The following is a 27334-nucleotide window of genomic DNA, read 5'->3' as shown; positions in this document are numbered from 1 at the left end:
GCAGAAATCACAGCTAGAACTGGAGGCACACACTCCTAACAATCTGAGGCCTTGCCTCCCCTCCTGTTTCACATTATTATTTAGTTGATCTTCTCCACAGCCCTCATTCACCCACTGTCATGCACAGATCCCTTCACATAATCTTCTCTTTTGTCACTTCTCTTCCTTTCACACCCTTGCTGTTTCTCTCAAATAACTCCTTTATTCCCCTGTAAGACTTTCCTAGAACTCCCACACAACCTTCTGTTCAAGATAGCTCTTCTATATTATCTTTGGCATGTCACCTCTCTTATTCTGGAGACCCTTGCTCGCCTGCCACCACAGGCTCTTTATTCCTCTCTCTCTCATCAGCACCCACTGCTTGCCTCAAGAAAACATTCCACGCTACTTTCTTAGTCTCCAAGGAGCCAAGCCATGAGGGGTGCCACTCTGTCAGAGGAGGTGAGGGGCAGAGATGTGCAAGCAGCAATAGCAAGTGCCCAACAGGAGAAAACAGCATGGGTTGCTAGGGAGCAGCCTCAAACGTCCACCTGCTTCAGCTAGGGTGCTTGTGCCACTGACCTGGGGTGTCTGCTTCAGGATGTAGGACGTATAGGTGAGGTGCTGTGACAAGTTACTGCTTGTACTTTGAGTTCCTCCTCCTCCACTATTCGTAGAACCGCCAGATTGGAGACCTGCAACGACAACAGAAGGCTTGACTCTTCAGCAGCCAGACAATGTCAGCTGCTGAAGTACTACTGCACGTACAAGTACCTGAAAACAGCCTGCAAGATGCTTGCTGTGGCACGTTACGTAGCTGAGTACATACAGGCATAAACGCCATAACTGCTCAGCACAGCACAGTTCAGACATGCTGCTGGGCTCTCTGACAGCTCAGCAAATGCAGTGAACAAAAGGAGACATGGGGAGAATGAGGACTACTTGACACACAGAGCTCATTTAGGGCTGTTGTAAAGTTTCTATCAAAGAAAACGCTGTTCAATAGATAAACAGTTTTTGTCAGTCTTTTGCAGGTTATGAATCTACAACAAAAGCTCTGGAAACACAACAAATCCCATCGGCTTCTTAATTTTACTTTTGCTTGCTGTTCCTATGCAGTTTTGCTAACACAGAGTATTGGATCATGGACTCTAACTGGTGGTGGATCACACTTAACACTTTTATAGTGCTCTGCCTCCAGAAGGAAGAGGATGGACACAGCCACGTTGCAGTCTCCAATTCGGAAACAAAGGTTGAAAAATACTGATGGCTCTGTCATAAATCACAACTATTTGCTCTTCCTTGAGGCCCAAGAGAGTATTTACTCTAAATCTTAAGCAAAGGGACTCCCATCATGAGTTCTACAGCCCAGAACATCATCATCAACAGTATCCACTTTTTGAGTGACACTCTGCTGCTATGCTGAGAGAATCTCACATAACAAGCTGATTATCTCTCCCCCAATGCCAGCATCAGAACTGCAAGCACACTTTGCACCCAGTCCATCTAACCCAGCCTCAAAGAGGAGCATTCTAGAGAAGACTTATAAAAAGATCTCCTATAGCAACAGCACACTATTAAAAAATAGCATCAGCCCTCAGGACAATTTTAGCAATGCTGTTCTCCGGGCATTTCACAATACCTGCAAGCACTAAATTTGTGAAAGCAAATTTGATTCAAAACAACGAAGTATTTCTGCTGGTGTCAACAGCTTGAGGTCAAGTCTTTTATCAATACTGAAATCTATTTCTTTCTCCTATTCCAGATATAGTTATCTTGTCCTTTTTAGAGCTAGTTTATGTTTCTAGTTTCTCCAGGGTCTCATTCCGTTATTTACTAACAGCTTTCAAAACCACATTCAAATCAGCATCAGTTCTACATTATGAAAATGCAGTTGGCTCTCCCTACATACCAAAACGAAGAGTGAAAGGCAATCCTTCATTGTGAACTTTGAGAAAAACTGCACTGTCTGCTTTCAGCACAGAAAGACAGACATCAGGAGCCCTGCATGTAAAGCAGTTCCATCTAAAACAGAAGGCACTTTTGACAACCCAGTCATAAAAAGCTCCACGTACTGTGTTGCTGCAGACAAAGAAACTTCCTTCTATTTCTGACTTTCACAGTACCAGGATGTGTTATAACAAGAACAGCAAACACTAATTATGCAGTGATTACATTATTTAACTCATTAGATTTCCCTGCAAGACTAACTAGCATTATTTGTGGCTCGCAGTATGGCTCCTTGGGGTATGAGAAGTAGTTTTCCTTTGCCAGAAGGATTCTTGCTGTTGGTGGTGAGGTATAGCTTGGTGCCTGGTGGTAAGTTTGCCAAGTTTGCCAGGTTGGTGGCTGGTAACTGCAGTGTAGCCATCACTAGAAAGAAGGAATAAAACAAAATTACTGCTTGAAGAGGCTGGCATGCACTGAAATCAGCACAAAATGAAAGTACTGGAAGTGGCACATATCTAGCCTTTGATAATCCATGTTTAGCTGTCATAAAATAGCAGATAAAATACACTAGCGATGCACAGACACATTGAATAGGTCTGAGAAAAAAAAAATGAAACCTCTGCTTGGCCACAGGCCAAAGAAATACAGTGGTGGAATCTGCAGGCTTACTTGAGTTTACAGGCCACACAGCACGTTTCAAATAGTCCAGAGTCTGAGCTAAAATTCTCAGCTAAAGCCAGCTGCGTGCAGAAGCAGGTTGGGTGCTTCTGCCCACATAACCATAACCATAGGCACTGACCAAGATGGGAAGATGCAGTAAGAACAGTTGGGCTTTTGTTGGCTGAGTTCATGTGGGGCCTCCTGAGCATTTAAGGACCGCAGTGGTGGGCAGGACAGAAGTCTGAGACCTGGCTCCATCGAAGTTCATCAGGTCCCTAGCCCACTCCCCAGCACATCCTGCTGATCTCCACATCCTGGGGCACCTCAAACACCCACTGCCCATGCAACTGCAGGTCTCACAAAAATGAGTATTCTTCTCCTTGAAGAGTGCATGCCGTGAAGTGCTTTCTTCCCTCTTACAGATAACGAGTTAACATTTACTGCACTATAGATCTTTCTATTCATTTTCAAGATTTTCCATCACACAATTACTTTAGAGGTGAAGGTATAATTACAGAACCACCGTGAGCCATTAACAAGGTGTAAAATTACTCTACCTGATCCTTGAGATGTACTTTTCTGAGCACCTGTGGAAGTAACTTGTGCCTTTGTTATGGTCTGCACAGGCTGTGCAACAATTGTTCCTCCACCTCCACTCACGATGGCTTTGGCTACGCCTTGAGTAACAACCTGTTTTGGACCAACAGCCTTTGCTACTGAAGAACCAGACTTTGCCACAAGTATCTGGCCACCGCTGATAGCCACTGCCTGTTTCACTGTCGACTGTAATGCAGAACCAACTGGAACGCCAACAACCTGCAACAAATAAGTACTGGATGATGTGCTTCTGGAAAAGAGCAACCTCTCGAGTTCTAACTGGTATGCCACCTTCATCTCTAGGTATTTTAGGATAGTTTCTATAGGTCTACTTGTGTATAAGGTTGTTTAGTCTGAAACAAAATCAGAAGGGCAAGAAGCCAACTCCAGGTAAAGAGCAATAAGCTGTTAAAAACAGCCAGGATTTCAGAGTACCCACAGAAGACTAAATACATTCAAGTTACAGGGCAACTTCATTTTTCTCCGATACACAAGCAATGGATTAATTCCAACTGAGGATAAAGCTTGCGTTTGTGAAACCTGGAAATCCAGACATTTCATTTCAACTCATTCATGGGAACCGGCTCCTTGGGAAAACCATGGCCTCAAATTAGAATCTGCAGAGTGCTTTAATTTTTTGTGTTGACATATCCACAGGCAAATGCAGTTTGCATACCTGCTCAAACAGGCAAATACGGCAGTAAAAAGGGCAATGCAAATATCTATTTACTTATGAAAAATTCAACCCTCCATATGTAGTCCACTGTGGTTGGCACATGATTTCATGATCTCCACAATGGAAACAGGCAAGAAAAGAGAGAAATTCTGACATGCCTGCCGTCTTGCCACTGCACATTTACAACTTCTGAGAAGCTGCATCACCCCTGTCAAATCAGCTCTGTAACCACTTGTGCAGGACCAGCCTTCACCCCTACTCCCTGTTTGACTCCTACTCCCAGCCTTCACCCCTACTCTATTTTTTTGCTGCAGGGCTGCTGTCCAAGGAACGAATTTACTTCCTTTTATGAAGAGACCTGGATGAGTTTCAGCAAAAGCTGGTAACAGCAGCCAACTTTCTGGCTTGTAAGGATCCAGTTTAAAACAAGCCTCCTCCTCACTGCTGCAAAGGGCTAGAGAGGGAGTGGGAAATGTTTTCTGTAAGCAATGAAATGCAACAGTGCCTGTGGATGCTGCCCCCTTCACAAGGGCAAGACACAAGCACACTATGAGCTACTCTGTGCATGGGGAAACTAGCTACCCAGGGTGCTGCTGCCTGTGCCTGAGGCATAACCAACCCCATGGCCCCAGGAGAAGTATGAGGTGTTACAAGGAAACCATGAGACAGAAGGCTTACAGCCAACCAAAGATGCCCAAGTGCCTCATACCTTGGACTGCGTTGCCCCCTCACTTGTGCTCACAGCTGGCTTCTGCGGCGACAAGGCTAACATGTGGCTTCCTTTTACTGTGACATACTGCTGCACAGAGGTCTGCGTAGTCGTCCCCGCTACTGATACCTGGGGTTGCTGGGGCAGCTCTCCTGGCTCCTGTTTTATTATCACCTTTTAAATAAAATAATAAAGTTGACACAAAACAAAAACAAACAAACAAAAAGCAAAAAACTCAGTCACTAGGAATCATTTCTGGAACAGCCTGTCTGCAAGAACAGGCACACAACAGTCGGTAATTCAGACGTCATTCTCACACATCACCAGGTGAACTCTAACTCACCTCCCAAGCCTACAGTGAAGGCTACTCCCAACACACAAGCATGTACGGGGGTCTGTACTTAAGACAGCATTCCAAATTTGAAAGATGCTCACAGAAATTAAAGAATCACAGATATTACTAGTAGTATTACAACTAGTAGCGCTACCAGTGGGATCCTGCATTTCAGCAAGGAGCCAGAACACTGTAAGGTTTCAAATATCTAAGCACCTTCCTGCCCTAAACTTGTCTTTTTTTTCCTATCTTGCAAAATTAAAACTGCTATTACAGGTGTAGATATTGTAAATGGCTAGAGATGATGGTATTCTCTTGTGAATATTTCAACATGGTTATGAGTTTAATTTGGGACAAGCCGGAAATTGAACCACCAAGATCAGCAACTTAAGAAAGGCTGTTGGTTTGGCAGGTGTTTTTTTCCCCACCAAAGTGTTGTGGGTACTATAACCGGTAGGAAGCACTCTTTCACCTTTTTGGTGGATCACCCAGTATTACTGGAAACCTTAAATTCAGGATGGTAACCTTTAAGGAAACGTACTCACAAATGGCAACATCTGACACTCAGAAATCACTACAGCATTTTGTAAGAAACTTTTACAAAACATAAGAGCAGACAGATCTACTACTGTTTACTTATACTGTATCTCACCAAATAATACCTTTAGAAATATCAGCTTCAATACAACAGTGACTCAAAAGAGAACAAGAAAGAATGAAAGAGATGATGAAAGGAAAGATCACAGGAACAGTACAGCCACAGGAAAAGAAATAAAGATTTATCTTTTGAGAGGTGCTAGAGAGCTCTTGGCAGCAAGACACACTGGTTCCAATAAGCTCTACATGCACTGGAAGTTACATGGTTTGTGGCACAAGTCATCATGAAATGGTAATACTAGGCTCCTTGTCCAGGCACAAAAGCCGAGAGGAATACCTTTGTAAAAGCTCCAAGTCCTCCAGTGACTGATTTGGGGCTTTGCACCTTGGAATGACTCCCAATGGGACAAAGAGGTGGCATGGTGGCAAACAGGGAATCCTCCTGCTGCAAATAGGAAGATGAGGCACAAAGATTGGTGAAACATCCAACAAAAGCAATAAAACAAGAGATTGCTAACAGTAGGTGGCATTGACAATTGGGCAATTCTGAATTACCTGTACAAATAAATCATTTTCCAAAAATCAATCACTTAAGTAACAGGAATGTAACGTACTTAATACAATATACAAAGCAAATTTTCTTTGTCAATTTACACCTCCAACAGTAGTAACTGTTTCTTACCACATCATACACAAATGAAAGAAATGGACAGGTTCCCTACCAGCTTCTTATACAAAGCATTTCTGAGCTGTAACACTGAGGCAGGCTAATAGCTGGCATATGTCAGCCCTGAGAAGAGAAGTCTGAGTGGGCATCTAATCAATGGACACAAATACCTGATGGGAGGGTGTGAAGATGACTGAGCCAGACAACGTTCAGTAGTATGCAATGAAAGGACAAGAATCAGTGGGCACAAACTAGAACACAAGACATTGTTTAAACATAAGATTTTTTTATTTTTTATTTTTTTTAAAGTAGTCATTGAACTCTGGAACAGTTTGCCTAGAGAGGCTGTGGACTTGGAGATACTCGATACCCAACCGGACACGTTCCTGAGCAGATGAGTAGGGCATATGATCTCCAAAAGACCCTGCCAATCTCAACCATTCTACAATTCTGTGTGCAACCTCAGAGATGAGTATCCAAGAAGAACCAAGTCATGGAGGGAGAAAAAAAAAGTTCAATTTAAATCTGCAAACATAATTATCACAGATCATGACAGCACAATCTTTCAAGTCATGAACTGGCACTAACAGTGAGGGTATCTAATGGAATAAACCACATTTCCACACCTGCAAAATTGTGCATCTTTCATTCTTGCATCTGTGGCTGTAGAGTCAAATGTACTTGAGGAATTATGGCATGGTTATATTTTGTTTTATTAAAATAATTGTTCTATTTTCAATCAGTGTGAACTGTGGTTTCATGATCACTTAGCCCACCCTTGGGTTGGAACACAACCAAAAAGCCCTCAAGACTCTAAACCAATACTCCTGCCTTCCTTGTGCCAACACATACAGATGAAAATAGATGAGTTTTCAACCAGATCGGTTGTGTAGCTACGTGGTGAGCAAGAGCAAACCACTGCCAGCAAACAGGAGGAGGTGTGAAGACAAGGTTAGAGGCATGGCCAGCACAAGAGCAGCATGCACACTGGTCATTTTAAAGTGACTGAAGAAATGCTGGCGTAAGTCACTAAAAACAATACAGAGGAAATCAGCATGCAGTGAAGAGATAAAAAGCATTAAGTGAAACACCATATGTAACATCACACTGAACTATCAGACATCCCCCCTTAAAGAAACCACAAAATTACAACTTTCCACTAACCAGAAGACATATGGATATAAATCAAATATATTTGTTTACAGAGTTAGGATTTTTTTTTAGGTATCTTCAGTTTTTAACTGAATCCAACAGACTTAAACTGTTACAATAACATGTGCCCACTCTGACTCATTTAAAACCATACAAAAAAAGAACAGCCCCAAACCAGTGTAAAACAAATGATTTTTAATAGTTAAGTAAAATCCAGTTGACAGACTCTTGGAAGCTGAACAGGCAGCCAGCACCTGACATTTAAAGTGCTCCAAACTAACTGCTTCAGAGAGCAATCTTCAACATATTTTTCTTAACAGATGTGGGAAGCATTTCAGTTCCAAATGTGAAACAATTTGCTTTCCACAAGTTGACTGGAAAACCTTCCCCTCCACATCCATCATTAAGGTTCCCATGATGTGAAGACAGGGAATAGCTCCTGTGTGCAGCAGCGCACCCACCAGCTGCTTTCAGATAGAGCCTCACTGGCTCTGCTTGCCAGCCAGAAATACCCTTCTGTGTACAAGATGTGGGAGAGATTTTATCTGAGACAGATCAGCTCCACACTGTTGAGCTTTGCAGATCAGAAAGTGAGCCCTATTCATCACTGGTTACACATTCTGTTACTCTGCTATTTGCATGAATATTCTTCTAAATGTAGGCAGTTGTAAAGCCAGGAAATTGCCTACTTTCAGGCTGCTAGGAATGGCTGCAGCATAAAATAATAAACCAAGTGGAGGTTTTGAGGTAGGCACCTCTGGTTTAATTGTATATTGTCATTAACAGAGTGAAACAGATCCTAGTCTGCTAAAAAAAAAAAAAAAGCTCTTTTGACAGATGAGACATTTTGAAAGCTGTGTCCTTAATGGGAAATACACCCCAATAAGAACATTACCTTGACAGCTGAGGTCACGAAGCTGCTCCCATGGCTCTTCGGTACAGGAGATCCGGCCCCGTGAGAGGCCTGACAAACACTGGTCAGCTTGCCGGTGGGGCTCCCTGCATATCAGGAAACAAGGCAGACTTCAGGGGAGGGCAGAGAGTGGTGCCACTCAATGTGACACCTTTCTAACCAGAAAGGTGGCGTTTCATCTCAATCTCTATTGTCCATGAGGTACACGTAAGAAGGGACATCAGTGGGTGTTGGCACGGGCACAAAACAAACTAATTTTCATTACAAATATACTAGGTCCTTGTCTCTACCACCTGTATGGATTGAAAAAGGAGACTATTTTTCAGTATTGGAAGAGTTTCCCATTTCTACTGTTCTCCAGTTGGACCCCAAACCCCATGTGGTTCTGCAGCTCCAGGAGGCCAGCCACTGCACAGCTTCCACATGGAGGGTCCGCAGCCCAGACAGCTTTCTCTCCACTCAGTGCTGTCTGTTGCAAATTGGAAGGTAGCTCCCAAATGACCTGGTGTATTGGCTACAGGTGTACTACAAGAAATCAGGACAGTAAATGAGCTCCCAAGTTAGAATTTGCTGCCACAAATCTAGCTTCCTCCACAGCCCAGAAACCCTCTGAACCTGCTCTAGCCTTAGACATGGCACTGAGAAGGTCTGGAGGAAGCTGGCATGGAAGGAAAACGGAAGGTCAGAAAAGAAGGGACACTGGGTGAGGAGCAACCAGAGGAAAGGAGGGAAGAGTAAGAACTGGAAATGAGGGATGAAGACAGGTTCCCAGGTCTGTTCCTGGAAAGGTGTGCCACAGCACCCCCCCACTGCCTGATCTGAGTGGGGTCTGGGTGTAATGGCCAGTGACAAACTTGCCCTGTGCTACCAGCACTGTATACAACCCACAGCTGCTGCCCTGTAGCAGCTTGGTTACTGCTGCTAGCCTGGTTTTGTAGCTTCTTTTGCATAAGAGATGCCAGAGCCACAGCCTGTACACAGGAAAACATGGCCATAGTCTCTCACACGGCTGCATTACAATCTGCACCTAAATTTAAAAGTAAACCGTACAGCCATTTCTCAAAAACAATGGGATACGTAAAGGCTGGCTTTCACAAAATATTAAGTTTCAGATGTTACCCTCTTAAATATGCTCGTTAAGTTTTACAGAAAGTAACCCAATGATTTTGTCTGTAGTATCACTTTCTACTCGATCCTATCTAGCCACTGCTACCAGAAAGCCAGTTCCACATTCCCCTTGTTCCACATAGGGTCTGTGTCCAATAACAAAGACTATGGGGAGGGGAGGGCTTTGATTTTCCGCTCTGCCACCAATCTGATTTGGTTTGTGTAGGAACACAAGGGAAGGGAGAGGCAGCAGGCAGTTTTTTTTCAGGCCAGTCTGATGAAGTGGCATTCAGACTTGCACATTCAGACCCTCTGGTGCTTCTACAGATCCTCTGCTCCGTGTAAAATTCCATACTAGGAGAACATACAGTCACTCAAGCCACAACAAACCACGTGCAGAACAGAGTCAGGCTGGAGGTAAGAAAGAAACAGGAAAAAGCAGCAAAAGAAAAACAAAAACCCTACTGGAGAAAGCAACATCGCCAAGAAAGCTCCCCAAACATACTCAAAACATCCAGCTACTATTATATTTTCCCTAATTCCTTCTGTGAAGAAATTAAAATGGAGAAAATGTGACAGCTGTTTTATCAACAGTGTTAAGGGATTTTTTGATATTTTCCAGCCAAGCCCAGAGAGAGAACATTTTGCGTTACGTGGGCACCACAGTTCAACACATGGCTCTCAGAACTATCCTGAGATACTGGTAAGGACACACCTACACAAAACAAGCATGCTTTGAAATAGACAGCAGCTCCTGACCACCAGTCACAACGCCTGTTCTTGTAACCCAGGCCTACTGGCCACACCTCCTGCACTGGACTTACAATTAGAGCTGTAAGCTGCTGCACACTCCCCATCTTCTTTGTCCATACCCAAGATACAGTCAGTCCTTACCCAACCACCTTTGCACTGTTTGCGTTTACATCTCTACTCACCACAGTCTGTATTACCTTTTCTCCTTTCCTTTTTGGTTGTGAAGAACTTTTACATTACGTGCTGTTTCCTAAATAAAATTATGCTGAACTCTGACATACTCTCAGCCATGTTACAGGACACTTAAGCAAAGCAATGCTCTCTCTCTCTTTGCTTTTCCAAATTTCCAGACTGAAATACCATTATTACACTAGCCATTTGAAAGGGAGAGTAAAACAGAACATGTAAGACTAAGCCACTCTGCCTTCTGTGGTCACACTACACACCTGTGCTTGTGGCTGCTGCTCCAACCATCTGTCCAGGCTTGTCCACAATAACATACGGATTATTAATGACTGAGCTAGCAGAGCCTTGCTTCATGTGCACCGGAGTGGAGGTTGGGGTACGAGGTAGTGGAGATGGACTAGGGGTCGATACTGGAGAACCTTCAGAAAAAAAGTCCAATGCTTCTATCTCATAAATGTTGTAAGAACACAAAAATACAGTAGTAGTAGTAGTGTGTTAACAAATGATTAGAGAAAGAATGTCTTTGAGGATGCATTTCCAAGACTAAGCCAGATCATAGGGCTTGGAGAAGAGAGAGAGAATAAAATGAAAGTTAAAGGAGTGTAAAGCACAAGAGCTCATACCTACCCTCGACATTCTTTATCTATCAAGCCAAACAGGGTTCAAAGGGATCTTATGAAGCCACCTAATTTATCCTTGAATTCTGAGGTGGGTTAACAGCATTCTCACTGTTAAGTCCAATCCACCCAAGAAAATAAAGGAAGAGAGATGAGCTCCTTGATATGCACTCTCTTTCCCTCAAGGAGCCCATAGTGCAGGCATCCAGAGCCAAGGACCAAGCAGTCTGCCTAAAAAGGCTGGGCGAAACAGCAGCCATCAGGTGGGCCAAGCCTATCTTGTCTCTTCACTGTTCTCATGACAGCAGATGCCCTTGAAGGCAAACATGTGCAACTTCTGGGCAAGAGGGCCAGGAGAGAGAGAAAAACAGAAGAAAAAAGGATGAACAAGAGGGTAAAGGAGAAATACAGAGAAAAGGACAGGCAAGAAAGTGGTAAGATGGCAGCAAGTAAACTAAACTTCAACTGCACGTTAATCTGCTTTCTTGGCAGTGATTGACTATTAAAATGGAATATAAATAACCCCTGTCTTATAAGGTGCTGTTGGAACCTGGAAGGGCGATGCTTCTCAGCAGACAGCAGAGCCTTGGAGAAATGCTTAGAGAAACATTTAAATAGCAAAAATCAACAGAGAATAATCCAAGGATATAAAGAAAGATAGAACGCACTACACTTCTTGCTTTCTGGACAGACTTGGAAAAAGAAGAATTAGAAAAAGAAGATTAGTAGTTGAGCTTATTAGAAGATTAGTAGCAGAGCATATTGAGAAAGAAGAAAGCACAAGACATAGATTCAAATATAAATCAGTACTACTTAAAAAAATGTCACAAAAATATTGAAATTTAAAAACAAACAAAAAACCACCCTGATAATTGAGGAAAATTAGGTGGGAGCAGATCATCAGAAAACACACAGTGATAGCCGGTACTTCATCCTCTCTAACCTGAATGTCAGAAAATGAAGGGATGTAGCAGGTCATCTCTCACCTTCACATGTGACAGAGTGAGCTGCACATTAAAACTTTCACATTAAAACTGATGCAAAGTATCTTCCAGTGGATGGCATCATGCCCAGACAGGGAAGGTACTATATGCTAAGTGAAGCACCTTTGCCACCACTGGTTGAAAAGTTATCAAAAGAGCACCCTATTACTCACTGCAGTGAGCTGGAAATTTAATCCAGAGGGCGCACTTCTGGAAGAGGATGATCAAAGTCGCTCCATTTGAGGAGATATCGAAAGTACGAGATAGACCATCTGAGTGAACAAGGTTGAAAATTATTTGCTCAGTAATCAGAGATAAGTTCTTTTTAATCCATCCCTGCTGTCTGGAAGAGGGAGGGAGAATGGCTTCTTCCCACATACAAAAAGCCCACATGGAAGATGCGTCCTTGCCTAGGCCTTTCTGTAGGCAGCAGTCCAGTTTGAGACTATGATCTTCACACCTAAAATCATTCATTTTCAGAGAGAGAAAAGTTCTCACCCTGCTTTTGATCTGATGTGAAGCATTCCACACTTTTTTTTTCCTTGAACGTTAATAAGTGTGGTTAGCTCCTCATTCTAGTTTCCTACTGCCTGATGTTCAATTACAGGCAGGCGGGGAAAGGATGCAAAGCAAGTCCAACTGGTTCAATCTCTAATTTTCCAAGGTGAAGCACTCAGATATGCAAACTAACATTCACCTGATACAATCTTGCAACTCATGGTGATAGGCTGGAAGGATTTTCCTGGTGACTCTGCAGGGCTTGGAATCTGACCTTGAGGCACTATTTTACAGCTAGCTGCAATGGGTTGAAAGGCTGAGTTTCCATGAGAACCAAAGGGAACTTTCTGAGTGGCTAATTTGGTAGGAGTCCGCTCTACTGAAGATGGCAGGGAATAAAACGTGGCATGTCTTTCGGTTTCAGCATTCCCAGGGAATCCTGATTAAAACAGGGAAAAGAAGAAAAATAATTCTTAGGCTGAGAGGTCTAATTCCTTACTGTGCTTCTCTACACAAACAAAACTAAGATACAACAAATATCCTCTTAAGGAAGGAATGAAGGAGACAGCAGCTGGTGGGAGGTGCTGAAAAGGGAGAAAGGGTGGTAAGGGATTTCCTCCTAAGCAAGTCTGGCGGATCTGTCTCTGAACCACAGAATAAAATGCTATCACACCGCCTGCCCAGCTTTGATAGGTCATCAGCCACTGCATTCATGTTTTCTCCACTGACCAAAAGCTGCTGGTAGTTCCATGTCCACAGTCAGGGTTCCACACAGCTAAGGCAGAATTTCCTTCACAGGAAGTCTCTCAGTACATTTGGAGTAAGAGCACAAGGAGATCAACTACTGTCTTTGACCTAGGTTAAAGAATCTGTCTTTCTTGAGGTAAAAGGAGATCAATTAACCTGATGAGCAGCTACTGTCAGTTAGCATAAGGAAGAGGCAAGTTTAGAGGAGGGAGGAGGTAAAGCTACTATGTATCTTCATGTTTTGATAAAAGCCTGCATATTTAACTTTTGAATCCTTCCCCCCCCCCCCCTTTTTTTTTTGGCTATGCCACCATGAGAAAACACTGCACTTAAACAGCAGACGTTCTTCTTGCTGAGACATGACAATGCCCCTGGCAGAAAGTGCACCATGCAAAACATTAGCACTGCAGACACTCCTTTAACACAGGAATCAGGATAGATCACATATGCATCTGACCATACTCTGAAATATGAAGTTGCTGTTTCCAGCAAATTTCTCATACCAAAATATGTGAACTATCAAAGACTCCCTTCTTTCTTGGCCCAGAGAACTGAGATCTACTTTAACACCATATATTCCAGAAAAATAAGTTAAATGCCAACAGAGACGCAGTTTCTCTTATTTCATATAAACTTAAAAACAGAATGGTGTGCCCAGCTGGTCAGCACCTAGCTTGCTTCAGGCAATTCACATGAAGCTGCAGCATCAACTGCTGGCACACTGCAGGGGCACTACACTGTCAGATCTTACAAGGTAAGGTGAGCATGATACTGATATGCAGATGCAATCCATCAGGCAAATGAACACAACATCTTTTTTGCCCAGGACTTTCAACACCTCAGCTACATTAGAAGTTTTTTTCCAAACTCATCTCATGCTGGGAACCAACATAAAAAACTGAACACACCACTAGACTACCAAGCATATACACAGTCCACAGAACATTCCGAAACCTAGCAGCTCTCTGAAAAAAGCATGCAAAAGTACAAGTTCTATTCAACAGCTTTTTTCCAACTGCATGTGCTGCACAGGTCTCTACATTCACTAGTTTTAGCAAAACAGAGCTCACTCAGCAAACTACAGATTGAAAAACTACACAAAATCAAACAAATGGTTACAATTTCTGAATTATGTTTCCTTGCACATTAATAAAATAATCATCTGGGGTGAGCAAGGAGCGGGGATCACCCTTAAAGCCAAGAAAACAACACAAAGAAGGTATGCAGAAGAGGTGAAGTTCCAAGGACCTGAATCTCACTAATACCCATTTGCTTTACCTTTGTCCCCAGAAACATCAGGGCTGGAGTCACGCAACTGCTTAATTGGTGAAGAAGCTTTAACTGGTGCTGGGATACTCAGTGGCAGTGGTAGAGATGCTGGAGCATCAGAAAGGTCCGACTCTGAAGACTGGGAAAAGAGATACTCCTCGCCAAGGGAATGCCTGTGTAGCTCCACATCCACTACCTTCCAGAAACAGGTGAAATCAGTGACATTAGTATTTGGTAGTTAGGTAAAGAGGGAAAAAACAGCTACACCTTTTGTTTTCACTGCAATTACTTTATAGTGTCTGGAATCCTATATCTTCCTCCCCCCAGCTCTGCACAAAACTCCCATTCATCTCAGCAGGGCTTCCTAGAGGTCCAGGAGCACATGGTGCAGAACAAGAATCCTGCATTATTACACTGCATCCATGGGGAAATCTGAACAGCAAACACTGAAAGCACAGAGCCCACTGAGGGCTGCCCACAGAAGCAGTCCCTCAGGGCGGGCGCAGAGCTCCGCTTGCCTTCTGCCTTTTTGGTAAGGTCCACTACAACATTGTATACTCTTCAAAAATGTTTTTAGATCTATGATGTCATCTCATATTAACATCTTCTCCAGACTGAAAAGCTGAAATAATGTAGTTTCACAATAAAAATTTTCCATTCACTACAAAGGAAAAATAATAGAAGATGAACTTCAGGGATATAACAGACTGAGTTATCTTTTATTTTATTTAAAGCTTTAAGAGTTGATCTTTCACAAAGGTAATAAAACATGGCACAGGCAGGAGCTGTACTTAATCTACCACAAGATTTCAGCAGGATAGCTACACAAAATCTTAAGTTTAAATTCCTGATGTACAAGATTTGCAGCACATCAGAAAAGAAAGCGAGACATCTGGTATCAGAGGCCCCACAAAGAAGCCAGATGTCAAAGCTTGTGCATGTTAAACTTTTCATGAGAGAAGAGCTGGAAATGGTTTCCCCTGAACTAGAAATTGAAAAATGACTGTTCTCATGTTGTACAGGGTGTCACGAGTGTTGTATTAGGCGAATAACGGGGCACTCGGGCTGTAATGCGAAAGGCCCTTCCCCATTTCGCTCTCTGTTGGTTGGCCTAAAGGAGAGGCTGTACTTCTTTGTTTTAATAACAAGGTGTATAACTACCCCGTATATGGCTTTTCAGAAGTGAGTGGATATTCATGAAGAGCGGGATATTCAATATGATTGGCCAGGAGCCCGCGTGAGCTTCTGGAACAGTCTAGTAAAAGATAAGAAATACTATATAGTTCTGTAGCTTTTACCAATAAACGCCATTTTGCTGCTCATCATATTGATGTGCTTTGTGCAGTAGCTGGCCAGGACCGGGTTTTCGTTCTCTGCATGCAAGGGTAAAACGAAAAGGGTCGCCAGAGTTCGGTAACACACGAGCATTTCATGTAAGAACAGCTCAAAATCTCCATGGCAGAAATCACGAAAATAGAGTGAGTCAGACTCACTGCTTAGTCCCTTGTATATTTTTTCTTTTTAAACATACTTAAGGGAACCAGGTATAACACCCACCCCACCGCCCGCAGGCTCACCGTTTCTGCGCCTAGTGTCTGCAAGCCAGTGTAGGTCCTGTCCAACTGGGGAAACAACGCAAGAGGCTCACATTAACAAGGGCAAAGCAATACACTGCACTGCAAATTACAGCAAAGCAGTCTGAAAAGAATTTAAACTACAGAAGTTGAGCAGAAATACACTCTTTTTTTAATCCACAGGGTCAGACATGCGTGCACTGCTAAGGGCTCTCCTCTGTAAAGCAGCCAATCACAACCCAAGGCCTGCACCAACATAGGAGGGAGCAGAAAAGCTGAGGGAAACAGGATTTGTTGAGAGATAACCCTTTCAATCTAAGGGTAGCCTTTGAGGAACATTCTTTTTCATTCCCGAGGTTAACGTCAGTAAATAATAATAAGAAAAAAAAACTCGAATACATGGCTGAAGCTGCTTTACAGCAGCAGAAAATTCATTATTGCAGGTAGGGTTTAAATAAAACTAATCATGCGGCTCACGTCAAAATAAACAAGCTCAGGACTTAATGCCTCTAATGCCAGGCATTGCTAATTAGAAGTAAAACAAAAGCAATGGCCTAGTTTTCCAGGACTGCTGCACGCTCTAAATCCTACTGAACATCACAGGACAGGTGAACGACTGGAAACAAGGAATGATCAGGAATCCCTGCCTTTTCCGGCCTGCTCTACCAACAGGCAGAATCTGCTGCTGATACATGCAAGTACAGAAGGAACAGAAAAGACACAGCAATTACTTCACCGAAGACAGATGGCCCTGCAACAACCTGTCAGGCTAAAGACAGTGAGAGTATGCTAAAAATCTCATAATGGAGAGAAACAATGGGTAAATGTTCTTCTGCAAGGCTGGGCTTCTTGGCTACAGCATGGCCTCTAATACAGGTACAGTGAGAAGCTTTCGTGGATCTCTTCTGATTCTCCAGTTCAACCATTCACATGCAGAAGAACAACAGGACATAGAGAGAGGCATGCACACACACGCAAGCAGACGTTCTAGATTATGCAGGAGCTCATTTAATTGCCTTTCTCTGAAGCATTCAGGTCAAATACCTTCAAATTGTGTATGATATCAATCCTCTTGTTCTGGCTATCCTTGAAGTGTATCTGGACTCTCACAGGGAATTCTCCCCAACCTCTCCTGGTCAGGTGGAATGGAGGTTCTCTGCAAACAGTGATTCATATGATGCATGCACAGATGGTTCAGCTTCCAAAAACCTCTTCCTCAGAAAGCCGAAGACTGCTCGTCTAACTGACAGCTAAAGCTATGTTCAGGCCTGCTATTCACCAGAGAGAATGCAGTGCAACCACAAATTCCCATTTCTGTTGACAGCTGAAAACCTACTTTTATTTTGCACAAGTGGACAGAGAAGATGACGCTGTATCAGGTGGATGAGAGAATATCGGATACAAATATTAAAAAAAGGCTGTGTAATGACAAGTAAAAAAATATTTGTTGCAAAAACAAGCAAAACAACCTAAGTCAGCTCCTAGGAGACTGCTGCAAGCTGTGTTTTCAAGGCAAGGTTCTGCAATCTCTTCCTGCTGTTCCCTATCTAGCAGGGAAAAGACATACTCTTAATCTAAAGCCAAAAAAACAACACACGGATTGCAAGGAAAAGCTAACTCCACCAGTGTCATTCTCCGATCTGAAAAGAAAGGGCATTCACCATGACTTTTTTAGGGTATTTTTGTTTGTTTTTGTTAATTGCAAATGCATCTTTGCAATGAAACAAAGAGGTTTAAATGCTATTTTTAGTCCATAACATGAACGTTAATTTAAATGACTTGGACTATGTGACAAGGAGAAATCAATTCACTAGAGGAGATTAAACAGAAGAGAAACAGCACTGATATTAGAGACTGGGAACTGAGAAAGGCACAAAAAGATAGCAGCCAAGTGTAATTTAGCACATTATACCAGAAATATAAAGGAGCTTGTTTCCACACTGCTCAGCATCACCTTCTCAGAATCATTACTCAGCCTTTTCAACACTTCTCAGCTCAGATACGTCTTTAAGCTGACTGAGAGGCAGCTCCCTATTTTGCCAGCATTAAGCTGCCATCCTGCAGCCAGGCTGCGTCCCGTTTTCCTTTGGGCAGGCAGCTGACCATCCTTCAGAGAATAATTTCTTCAGAATAACACAAAGTAGTTTGAAGGTGTTCTCCCGCTGTCTTGACCAAAGCAACAGGAATGAAAAACAGGGCATTTTCCTGCGTTAGTGAACACAGAACCGAGCTTGCTGATCTCAACAGATTGCAATTCTGACTATAGCTTGGGAGAGGACAGAGAAGCTGCCGTGTTCCTGCAGCACCAACACCGTTCTACTGATGGGATATTGCTTCCTCAAAGCATTAAGTCAATGGCATGGATCTCACTACGGCAGAGAAATACTTGGGAAAGGGACAAAACTTAATGACAGATGTGTGTTCGGTATGAAAACTACTGGTCAGACAGCTCTCTGAGACTTCTCTTTCTTTCCCACACTGTGTTGGGAGGCAGATAGAGAATGTCCCTTCAACAAGTGTAACCTGCACAGCAGACAGCCCAATGCATACAGATACACCACCTCATAGGGATAACGTGAAATGAAACTGATAAATGCTTTCGTCACTAGGGAAATACTTTACGCAAAAACTGATTTATTTTTACCATTATTCTGAGAGCAATCAAGACAAGCTGGAGATCCAAGTAAGACATGCAAGAGAAAAGTCAGGAAAAGAAGGGAAAGTCCTATCTTTCTAAGGTACACGGCAGTGTAAGCCTGGCAAACATAAAGACTGGATGGAAAGAATTCCTAATTACCTTACTTCCACCAGGTCATTAGGTTTGTAACTGGGATGTAGGAAGAACCAAACTTTCTTGACAAAGTGATTTATGCTGGGTTCTCTCCGAGAGCCTCGAACGTACACCATCCATTTATGGGTAGACTGATCATTTTCTTCTCTCTTGTCAGGGGGAATGTACCTGGCAAAGCAAACAAACGCCATACAAAAATCTCAAATGGATAGAAGTATGTTGGCAAAAATCAGGCAAAAAAAATAGGGAAGGTAAAATGCTTATGTGTTCCTTGTCCCTGTACACCTCTGCTCCTTATTCTATATTCTGGAAGTTCAGATTCTGCAGAGAGAATTCCTCCAGAAAAAAAAGAAGAAAAAAGAAACTCTTCCATCTACTCCATACTTCCAATATTTCTCCTCGATTCTAGTGCACATTGTCATATGAAATTCATCTGTTTTAAAACATGCTTCTTAATTAGGAAAGCTTAATTTTAACACTGTATCGCTATCAAATCCCTTTTGTAAGCTATCGAGAAGTCAAACTGTGCTAGAACATCAGCAACTCTGCTATCATAAATCCTAAAATATTATTATTAAATTATTCTTATGCATTTTTAAGAAGCATCTGAGTCCACACTTGATCCTAGTCCCAGGATCAGGTAGATTTTCAAGACACAATTCTAACACTCAGTCTCATCAGCCAACATTTGCTAATTGCTGTGCAAGAGGAGAGACTGACCAGTAGTGCAAGGATAGAGAGTTAGAACCTTGACTTGCTTTTAGCTTCCTAAAAATTAATACCTTTTTAAACTGTATGTTTACTTATCTTAAATTTTTTTTGGGGAAAAAATAAAAACAAAATAATTTCTTCAGCCTACATTATATATTCATGAAATTTTTCTCATTCTGGTAATTTTGTGAGTTTGGGTTGGATTTTTTGGGGGTGGATGGAGGTTGGGTTTGTTCTTTCTGTTGTTACAAACATTATCCCTACGGACACACTGAAACAGCAATTAAGACAACTTGTTTTTCAAAATTTTCATGGGAAAACACGGAATTTTTAACTGGATAACAAAGCTGAAAGACCCCCCTTGAAAGAATCAGACCTTAAAACTTCCATACATATGAACTATTAGAACATCTCTCTGTCCAACCAAAAACCTCGTGGAGGGCAGCCTTGAGTACGGTCATAGCATGGCAACACCTCACACTGCCACAGCCCAACAATTTGTTTGTCTCCTAGTTTTAACCTCTTATTCTGCTTGATCCTGAAACGAAGGCCACCACAAAGCCTTTGGATACTAACTTGGAGACATTGCCCACCACAATTGTTTTCTTCACGTAGAGCCGTGATGTCTCATCGTTTGACAGCCCGGCATTTCGTTGTCCTGTTTTTTGGGAACTTGAAACACCCAAACTGTCCTGAGGGTAGAAGAAAACAATAAGGCAAACACAAGTTCCTCTTAGACATTATTTTGTTTGGCTCTAGAAAAGTAAGATTCTGTTAAATTTTGTAGATGAGACGCCAACAATGAGTCATCCCTAAACTGCACTGACATTGCTATCCAGGCACATCTAAGCAACTCACACATGCAACAAGGACATTGTGCCCAGCAACATGGATGCAGCATGGCTTAGCCTGGCACAAGTTATGCCAAGTATCATGGATCTGAACTATGATTCCAATCTGGGTTTCAATGCAACACCTCAACACCGTCTGAAAAATCACACACCATTACCTGAAAAATCAAATCAAGTATTGCCAAGGCAGCATCATTTGTGTCTCACATCAGAAATCAAGTCAGTCTCCCACAGGCAGCTGCTGAAAACCTGAACCTTTCCAATTCCCAACCTCTGCTGACTTGAGGGCCTTCAGTGTTGCTCCATGGTGAAGAATCAGGGCCAAGCTTGGGAAAAGAATCCAGCTCCATGCAAATGAACATGGAACCAGCTGTAATATGTCACTGATACCCAGATAAGCCTACAGATCCACCCCAATACCTGGACATTATAAAGCCAGCCTCAGCAACGCTGCAGCACAATCTGAGCTCTTAAGCAGTGCTCGGGACTGCCTGAAGTGATGCCAAGACCACCTGGGCTACACAGCTGTTGGCATGGAAAGGAGAGGGTTTTCTGTGCTTGCTGGATAAAGCAGCTTCTACAGACCAAGGACTGCTGTCCTACGCAGCTCAGAGCAGTGTCCTGCCCTGATCACCTGTCCAACAGGAGTGACATGGGAAGCAGAGAATGTGGGAAGGATCACTATACCCCATTACACCGTTGATACCACAGACTGGAACAAAGGCAGTACGGAAGCCTGGCACAGCTTCTGCTTCCCGTCACTCCCTTGGCCACCTTCATGCTGCATCCGTCAAAGATGCAACGCCATGCTACATCCACACAACACAACTATTCCAAAGCCCCCCATGCAGAAACAGCCTACATTGGTCTGCGAGCTCACAATACAGGTGTGTCCACAGTACATAGTGTGTATCCACTTTCTGCTATGAACACTAAGAAGGGCTTCAGCAGGCTGCTGCTCTGTTTGCAAGGTGTCACACAATTCTCACTGGATGCAGAATCAATGCTTTTTCTGCCACATTATTACAACATGTTCACCTGCAGAAATACTAGCCCACCCTTGACAGTGCGCTTTCTCTACGCAGCACTGAGCAGCCCCAACCCAGCAGCAGCACCACTGCATGCAGCTGCACCAGATTCTTAAGAACACTGCAGAAAGTGACATGTCTTGCTCTTCTCTGCGGGCTCTGTCCCTCCCGGCCTGACTTCCATCTGCACAAAGCCCTTGGCTCGAGCTGCACAACATCTCCTGCCCCAGGGCTGCAGCAGGCAGCAGCAGCGTCAACACCAACAGTGTCCTGCTGCCCATCTAATCTTCCTGCTGCATAAGGTTAGCCCAGTCACATGCACTTCGGTGAGCCTTACAGCAAGGCCAAGCTGGGAGTGGAAGCAAGCAGTTGGAGAGGGTAAGAAAGATGTTAAGCAAGGCAAGTGAGAACACAAGCAGCTCCTGGTGCCAGCATCAAGCCCAGACAGCCCTATAACAACATGACCACCCCTCCTGCTTTACTTTACCCGGCCAGCACTTCTGCTGTGCCTCTGGTCCAGGCTGTTTGCCAGCCGCTCATCTGCGTCAAGGCTGCCACTGTCCTTGTCCAGAAAGAAGTCGTTGTGCTGCGAGAGAGAGTCACTCTCGGAGTGGCTGTTTGATGGCGCATCTGAGCCCTGGTGAGCAGGGGACGATGAGCGGGAGGGCGACTCCAGAAACTTCTTGATGGAAGGGTGGTTAAGAATGGTGGCATCACATGACCTGCTCCCCTGCAACAGAGGCCAGGCACATCCAGTCATTATTTCCCAGCAGCCCAAATCAAACAAGGCTAAGCTATAAAGGAAAAAGTCAGCGTATAAGGAAAAAGCAAATACCTCATCACCTGCCTCGCAGGAAAAAACAAGTGTCACCAAAGAGAAAAGCTTACAGCAGCTCTTCAAACAGGACCCCAGATTGAGTATGTTCATTCAGACCTTCTGGTCCCAGAAACACACAGGGTGGCAGCAAGGAGGGCTGCAGCCACCTGAACACCCGCAGCACGCCCCAGACATAATAACAGCTTCCCTACTCCGTGGCACCCACAGCCCTGCTCCATGCACAGCACACAGTTGCACAACTTCCCCTGTGCTCCTACTGGCCAGCCCTACTCCCCTGTCACCTCAACTTGATGCAGAACCAATGAAGCAAGCAGGGGCAGCCCTGTGCCAGCAGCAGGCAGACTCAGCCCCGCACCCAAAGCCAAAGGCTGTCACTGCAGATGCACTGGTAGCCCTCCTTGCAGCCCTGGCTGGGAGAAGTTCTCTCCTTCTCTGCCTGCACCACCCAGCTCAACACTGGTGGCTGGTCACAAACAGAAGGAAAAAAAAAATTTGGCTTGATTTTTTTTTCCCTTTGTAGGATTACTTTTAATCTGTATCAGTCCCTGACCCAACTTCTGCCACCTTGATGAGGGGTGGCATGCGGACAGATACCAGCCTTGAGCAGGACTGCCTGCACCCAGGGCTCTGGGGTTCATCCGAGAGCCATCCTCCCAGCTGCCCACTAGGCACAGGGCACGAGCAGCCAACAGCTCCCTGCTGCCTTCTCCCCAGCTGCCCATCAGGCCCAGGGCACAAGCAACCAGCTCCCTGCTCAATAGCATTTAGGAGTTTTGGAACCAGAACCTGGGCTTTGGAATGTGGAGAACAGAAATCCTATCAGTTTTCCAGGCACATGCAAGAATAAATCAGTAAGCAAGCCATTTTGCTCTTCTTTCATCCAGTGAACTGACCAATGCCTCGTTCACTAATTTGTAGGAAAAATCACGAGGAACCATACACCTCAGCACTCAGACACATCAGACTGAAGAACTGCTTATGTTTAGGAGAACAGATCAGAAATTGCAAGAAGATGGTCTGCAAAGTATTTACACAACAAGCACACTGAGTTAAACTGCAAAGATTCCCAAGGACAGGAATAAAGATAATCATTCAATGCCAACAAAGTCAAACAGAAGTTAATGCCACATTAAAAACTACACACACACACACACACACACACACACACAAAGAAGCTAGTAACAAGTTAAATATAAAGACAGAACTGATTTAGTTTGGAGACAAATGAGGATTTTTAGAAATAAATTAAAATGCAATCAAACACACAGTTACACTAGCCAGGAGTGCGTAAAAACTATGGAGAAGAAACACATCAAGGTCACACTAGTAAGCTTTATGGACACTTTACATGATAAAACTTACTCTTTTTTTAAAGAAAGTGTGAAACTCAACAAGGAAAGAGACAAACACCCTGCAAGGCAGAGCAAGCAAGGAATAGGAGGCAGAACGGGCTCTTGCTGACACATGGTGACACTTGATACAAGTACTTCAGAAGAGCAGAACCTAGATCCAATTCTTCAGCCACCCACACAAAAGCCAAAGGCAGAGGAGGGATGCCCAAGCTGCCCCGTACTGCCAGTCTCTCTCAACCCTGGTTGCTCAGCTGAAGCTTAGAGCCCTGGCTTGGTAGAGAAATTTCCATGGTGCTCAAGAGAAACCTGAGTTTTCAGCACGCATCTACAGTTTTCAGTATCAGCGCAGATTTTTACTGGAAAAGAGGTAACTCCCTGATTGAAACTACCGTAATTGAAATAAGTAAGTAAACTGGCAGTGAAACTCCATGTCAGCCACCACACCAGGCACTAAGGACACAGTGCTTAGAACCACAGGATGGCTTGGGTTGGAAGGGGCCTCAAGGATCATCAAGTTCCAACTCCCCTGCCATAGGCAGGCTGCCAGCTGCTAGATCAAGCACTAGATCAGGTTGCCCAGGGCCTCATCCAGCCTGGTCTTGAGCACCTCCTGGGATGGGGCATCCACAACCTCTTTGGGCAGCCTGAGCCACCACCTCACCACTCTACCAGCAAAGAACTTCCCCTTGACATCTAATCTAAATCTCCCCTCCCTCGGTTTAAAACTATTCCCCCTTGTCCTATCACTACCTACCTGTATAAACAGTTGGTTTCCCTCATGTTTATAAACTCCCTTTAACTAATGGAAGGCCACAATGAGGCCTCCCTGTACCCTACTCTTTTGCAGGCTGAGCAAGCCCAACTCCTTCAGCCTGTCTTCATAGGAGAGGCGCTCCAGCCCTTAACCAAAGGGTTAACCAGAAGGAGTTTTGTTGCTGTATTTCTTAACCCAGCTGTTATCTTTTTGTGATAGCTCCTTGGTTCACCCCTGCCTTACCACTGCCACCAGGCTGTTAACCACACCATTACCAGAACAGCTGCCTGGGAACAGAGAGGATGCTTTCATGGCACTGCTCATGACTCCAGAACTTTTTTTTTCCCCGCCTGACAAGTTCCAAATCCATCAACTTCCACTCTCCTCTGGTGAGATGAGAAAGCTTGCTCATCACCCTGCAGGGCTCTGCAAGGATGAACTGTGAGGTGCAGGAGGAGCGAGGTGCTTTCCTGCCACAACCAGCGAAGCACACAAAGCATTTCAAGCAGCAGCACCGAGCTGGCAGACACCTTGGCCATTAGGAGAACCTGCGCTGGCCAAGCACCTGGGCCAGGGACGCTGCTTGCCTGTCCCACTGACTTCCCAAATGCAGTTTTCTGAAATAGCAGAACACGAACTGCACCTTAAAACACAACATCGGCTGCATAACTAACAGACCACACATCAGTCTTTGCAAATACTGCCCAAAGTCTTTTTGTTCCTCATGTGGTGTTTACCTCTCCAGGTTTCAGAAGCCCAGCAGATGCATAGTAGTTGGCCACGATGCAGGCACGCAGCTTGTCCATCATCCGCCTTGCTTCGATTAGGCGCTGCAGAAAGAGGAGGGAACACACAACGGGGAGTGACTGCCACACCGACCTCCAAAAGCCCAGCACATTGTAACTACCTTTATAAGACAAATCCTTTGTACCTGATCTATAACTTCAATTTCATGTTCTTTATTCTTCATTTCTACAGCAAACTGTTCTTTTATAATTGTCTCAATCTTCTGCACAGCAATATCTCGAGCTGCATGAGGCCACACATGGAAAATAAAGAAGGAAATGTTTCTATTTCTGAGGCTCCTCTTGAAAAAAACAAAGATAAATCATTACCAAGCAAAAACTGGAGTGATAACTTCAGCACACACACACAAAAAAACATTAAAGATCTTTTTTTCTGCAAAAGCAAGCAATTTGTCTTAATAAGAAGCATATGCATCTCTACAAGCTGGTCTATGTAGAAGGCAGGTTGTTCCTTCCCAGGTCTGAGGCAGGCAGAACAGGACTGGTTTGTTTACTTCTGTCTCACTAAAGCTGTGAGCAGCAGAATGAAAATTCAGATGTGCTGCCACCACATGCAGGCACTGCTGCAGCCGTGTGCCTGGGAATGCTGTGCACATTGTCTCCAGCCCAGTTCATATCCAGGAAGTTTACATCACATCACGCAGCAGCAATAACACAAACTGTTACTTACTGTGTTTAGCATCGGAACTAGGAGAGTGACCACATGCCACCTATGGGCCATGGAGGAAAGCCCACTGCTGGCAGCCTTGTGCAGACCCTCCTGCAGTGGGGCTGAACCAGAGGGACTCGGACACCTGAGCCTGCTGGCTCAGGTAAGGCCTGGAAGAGCAGCGGTGCTGCCAGAGGGGCACCTGGAGACGGCCCTCTGAACTGCTGGCAGCACAGCCACACACTACAGGGCAGGCAAGGAACGGCTGCGTGGCTGACACATCCACGCCATCTCTCAATTGAGCAGGAGGCAGCAGCACTCAGGGCTTGCTCTGAACTTAGAGTAATGTAATTGTTTGAGTTGGAAGGGACGTGTAAAGGTCATTTTATCCAACCCCCTGCAATGCACAGGGACACTCAAAGCTCCACCAGGTGCTCAGAGCCCCATCCAGCCTGACCTTGGGTGTCTCCAGGGACGGGGCATCCACCACCACTCTAGGCAACCTGTGCCAGTGCCTCTCTATCCTTTTTGTAGAAAACTTCTTCCTTATATCCAATCTAAACCTCCCCTCTTTTAGTTTGAAACCATTTCCTCTTGTCCAGTCACCACAAACACTACTGAAAAGTCTGTCCCCTTCTTTTTTTACAGCTCCTTTAGGTACTGAAGGTTGCCCTCAGCTCTCCCTGCAGCCTTCTCTTCTCCAGACTACACCACCCCAGCTCTCAACCTGTCCTCGTAGCAGAGCTTCAGCGCAAACACCCGTTTGGCGGAGGGGCACGTGCTGCGGAGGTTTGTGATGCTCCAGTAGAAGAGTAAAGAAGCAAGAAACCCAAACCCCTCACAGCCGCGTAGCATGGCACAGCTTTGCACGGAGCCCGGGCCTGCCCAGGTGCTTGCAGCGAGCAGCGCAGCCCGGGGCCGCGTCTGCCAGAGGAGATCCGAGAGAGAGAAAAATTATTGGATGTATATAATTAGGATATAGCTATACACCCACACACATGCGTGTGTGCAGACGGAAGACGCAGTTCGGGCCGCGGCCCTCAGCAGGGCTGTGACACCTGAGGCGCCGCGGATGGCGGCTGCGGGGCAGCGCCTCGGAGGGATCGCCGTCTTCGTACAGACCAGCCCCCGCAGCCAGCAGGGCCCCGCACGGCGCTGCGCTCCCCTCCCCCAGCCCCGCACCTGACTGCTCGGCGGCACGGTGCCGTTTGCTGGGCGGAGCCACCGCGATCTCCTCGTAGTCGGGGTCCTTCTCGGCGAGGGCTCTCCTCACGCCGGACATGGTCGCGGCGCCGCCCCGCGTGGGCCTTTGTTCCGCCTCGCGCGGAGATCCGGGTGCCGCCGACGCTCCCCTCAGGCCGCGGGCGGGCGGGGCGGGGCTGTGCCCACGTGCACGCCGCTCCCCTCCCCCCGCAGCCGCGCGTATAAAGCTGCCGCCGCGCACTCCTTCACCCCTTCTCCCCACCCGCCTACAGCGGGAGCCCTGCGCCGCACTTAGGGCCGCCCCGCGCCTCGTCCCACCGCCGTCCGCAGCACCGTCGCCATCACCGCGCGCCGCGTCGCAGAGGCGGCGCCCGCGCAGGCGG

At 45.0% G+C, this 27334-nt stretch overlaps 1 protein-coding gene across 6 annotated transcripts in view; it reads right to left on the bottom strand.

Moving 5' to 3' along the window:
* Window positions 1-27322, bottom strand: part of YEATS2 (YEATS domain containing 2) — a 45581-nt gene extending 18259 nt beyond the window's left edge. For 4 of the 6 annotated variants that reach the window (XR_002438655.1, XR_002438654.1, XR_002438656.1 and 1 more), the window contains exons 1-17: window positions 26931-27322; window positions 25225-25322; window positions 25031-25123; window positions 21837-22079; window positions 20047-20162; window positions 18766-18927; window positions 17013-17124; window positions 15972-16016; window positions 14404-14590; window positions 12578-12817; window positions 10541-10699; window positions 8217-8320; window positions 5840-5947; window positions 4572-4745; window positions 3147-3405; window positions 2191-2352; window positions 562-674 (exon numbers count right to left, since the gene is read on the bottom strand). Coding sequence is in view for 3 of the 6 variants with exons in the window: in XM_021396805.1 (XP_021252480.1) it covers window positions 562-674; window positions 2191-2352; window positions 3147-3405; window positions 4572-4745; window positions 5840-5947; window positions 8217-8320; window positions 10541-10699; window positions 12578-12817; window positions 14404-14590; window positions 15972-16016; window positions 17013-17124; window positions 18766-18927; window positions 20047-20162; window positions 21837-22079; window positions 25031-25123; window positions 25225-25322; window positions 26931-27030 (2475 nt within the window). In the remaining 3 variants the exon portion in view is untranslated. The remainder of the gene's footprint in view (window positions 1-561; window positions 675-2190; window positions 2353-3146; window positions 3406-4571; window positions 4746-5839; window positions 5948-8216; window positions 8321-10540; window positions 10700-12577; window positions 12818-14403; window positions 14591-15971; window positions 16017-17012; window positions 17125-18765; window positions 18928-20046; window positions 20163-21836; window positions 22080-25030; window positions 25124-25224; window positions 25323-26930) is intronic. The other 2 variants (XM_021396803.1, XM_021396802.1) reach the window with 2 other exon arrangements.

The sequence above is a fragment of the Numida meleagris genome, chromosome 4, assembly GCF_002078875.1.
Source record: "Numida meleagris isolate 19003 breed g44 Domestic line chromosome 4, NumMel1.0, whole genome shotgun sequence".
NCBI lineage: Eukaryota > Metazoa > Chordata > Aves > Galliformes > Numididae > Numida > Numida meleagris.
This window is presented reverse-complemented; position numbering and strand designations above follow the sequence as displayed.